Source organism: Poecilia latipinna, unplaced genomic scaffold (assembly GCF_001443285.1).
Source record: "Poecilia latipinna isolate Pla-1442-1.1 unplaced genomic scaffold, P_latipinna-1.0 Scaffold469, whole genome shotgun sequence".
NCBI classification, from domain to species: domain Eukaryota; kingdom Metazoa; phylum Chordata; class Actinopteri; order Cyprinodontiformes; family Poeciliidae; genus Poecilia; species Poecilia latipinna.
In genome coordinates this window covers 187,163-189,702 of record NW_015113085.1, presented here as the reverse complement: position 1 = coordinate 189,702, position 2,540 = coordinate 187,163, and the positions used below count along the sequence as shown (strand labels likewise).

Genomic DNA, 2,540 nt, shown 5'->3' with positions numbered 1-2,540 from the left:
GATTATGAAACAAACTTTAAAAACACACAAAAATGACCTGAATAAATACAAAATACAGTTTTCATCATCATTTCTTGGTCAGTGAAATCAGTTAATCTCTAATTGCTTGGGTTAGATTCAAATAAGCTACATGGACTCAGTTGACTAACAAATACTTAGATATTATTTTAAGAATAAATCTCATGTTCCTGCAAAGCTAAAGTTCATGTAATGAATCATGGGAGCCCCATCTATCTACTCCCTGCCTTTTTAGGCTGGTGGTTGATTATCATCATAACACCACCCAGCAACATTTCCATTGCTCTTACAGTTTACACATCTCATTATATAATTCACTTTATCACAACGAAATATGCTCTGCAGACCGATTGCTCCCCCCAGGTTCCTCAGAGCGACCTGCGGATCCTCTGCAGAATCCTCAGCTCGAATGCCAAGAGGCTTGAATATTTTAGAAAACACAAAGACAGGCTTATATTTTTTATAGCCTTTTAAGAGATCCAGAATATTACCCTTATTCCTGATGTTTGTACATCTCGTAGCACATGGAGAAGCATAGACATAAATAAACAACAGGTCATTTTCTGTATTTCGATTATTGAGTATGGTGTTCAAGTTCTGCAGAGTACGATACTCTGCATGCTCTCCAGGAGCAGCTGTGGCCGCCACAACCCTTGTTCCAGTGTACACCTCAGATTTTAAGATTTTCTTCTGTATTTCGTCGGCAGCATCAGTTACTTGGTTGATATCATACATATTAGTTTCACTGTTGAGTGGGATTCTTACAGCCAGACTGTACATGGGGCCGTTCCTGTCAAAAGAAACAAAGAATAGTTTACTGAACACACAGTTCAAAACCAGAGTCAAATGATATCGAAATCTAATTAGCATTCAAAATATCAGATATAAAGATGTCAGGAAGAAATTCACAAATTCACCAAGCCTGGTTTTGTGTGTTTTTATTAAAACACATTGTAGATGTGGAAAAAAAAAAAAAAACAGATCAAAAAATCTTTATGAACAATCTATTTACTGTAGATCAATATTTGGTCCAATCCAATCCCAAACTAGGCAGGTACTTCACAGTTAAACAAGAACTGATGTTTAAGGATGTGGATTTAATCAATGGGACTTGATGATCTGTGTAATAAGTTTTATTATTTTTCACACAAAATTTTTTACACAAGAAGACTATACTAATAATTATTTAACCAGAATAAAAAACCTGAGACACAGAAAAAAATGAAGATTTTGACTCTAATTCTACTCTACAACTTACTGTCTCTTAACTCAATGAAAATAAAAACTAGAAATTGTTAGAAACTGATTAAAGACCTGTCAAAAAGTAGCTTGTATTATTTCTGTAGTTTATTATTTAAAATGTAAACTACAGATTAAATGTCACTTCTTTTATGTTAGTTTTAAACTGTTCTGCTGTTTGGATCAACTTAAAATCAGGAATGTTGTAACTTACGCACCATTGACCAAGGCAGCTGAGGAAGAACAAAGACATATTTTAAAAACATCCTTAATTATACCAACTTAAATATCAGAAATCAATTTGCAACCAGTTTTCCTATAAAAATAAAAAAGTTCAACTTACCGATTCAAGATTTGTGGAACTAGATCTTCTAGCAGGGCTTCGTTCACAGGCTCTAAACTGTTTGCAGCAAACAGCAACACGGCCAGAGAAAACATCATCAAGGACAGGCGACCCATCTGGAAACAGTTCAGTTCATTTTCAGTTCAGTGTTTTTAAAACACAAAAGTGAACATTTATCTGAAATAAATGTATCTGCTACATGTACGCTTAGAATATCTACGGCTGATGTTAAATCTTATATTAAATCTCATCCACTTTCAGGATTCTCTGCACATTTGGTTTCAGTATTTTTCCAAACTTGTGGGATCTAATTTGTGCTAAATATCGATTTTGTCTGAAGTTAACAGTTAATAGACTTAAGATGTTAAATCACTCACTGAAAATGTTAAATACTAGGTCTCATAACTTTTGTCATATTTGGAGATACATTTAGTTGAAACCTAACTTACCTAAAGTGTGATAAAGGTTAAAAAAGGCAACTTAGATTTTCAAGGTTTTCAATCTGATCTGTTTTAAATCATCTGTTTTTCACTGTTTCAATATAATAACACAATCACAGCTCATGTAATTATATTTAAGGAGTACTATTATATATAAAGACTATTTTATATATATTACCAGAGGTGAGTAAAGTACCCACAAATTGTACTCGAGTAAGAGTAGCGCTACTTTAACATATTTGTAATTAGGTAAAAGTAAAAAGTAGCCGTCCAAAAAATTACTCAAGTAAGAGTAAAAAAATATTTGGTAAAAAGTCTACTCAAATACTGAATAACGGATCAAAACATAAAAAAATATATATTTTTAAAATGACATCATCAGATGTACCAAAATATAAAGTTAAGTATAAATTTGGACCAAGATTACAATAATTCATATCAGTAACAAGACCTGCGCATGTTTGGAGGATCAAACAGGGAAACTTACCTTTGTTGTCTCA

General features: G+C 32.8%; 1 protein-coding gene across 1 annotated transcript in view; it reads right to left on the bottom strand.

Annotated features, from left to right (window-relative positions):
* The window catches only part of LOC106951706 (uncharacterized), a 6,222-nt gene continuing 3,682 nt past the window's right edge, over positions 1–2,540 (bottom strand). Inside the window, exons 3-5 of the mRNA XM_015039381.1 lie at positions 1,601–1,716; positions 1,476–1,490; positions 1–808 (exon numbers count right to left, since the gene is read on the bottom strand). Of these exons, the coding sequence (XP_014894867.1) occupies positions 250–808; positions 1,476–1,490; positions 1,601–1,716 (690 nt within the window). The 3' untranslated portion in view covers positions 1–249. The remainder of the gene's footprint in view (positions 809–1,475; positions 1,491–1,600; positions 1,717–2,540) is intronic.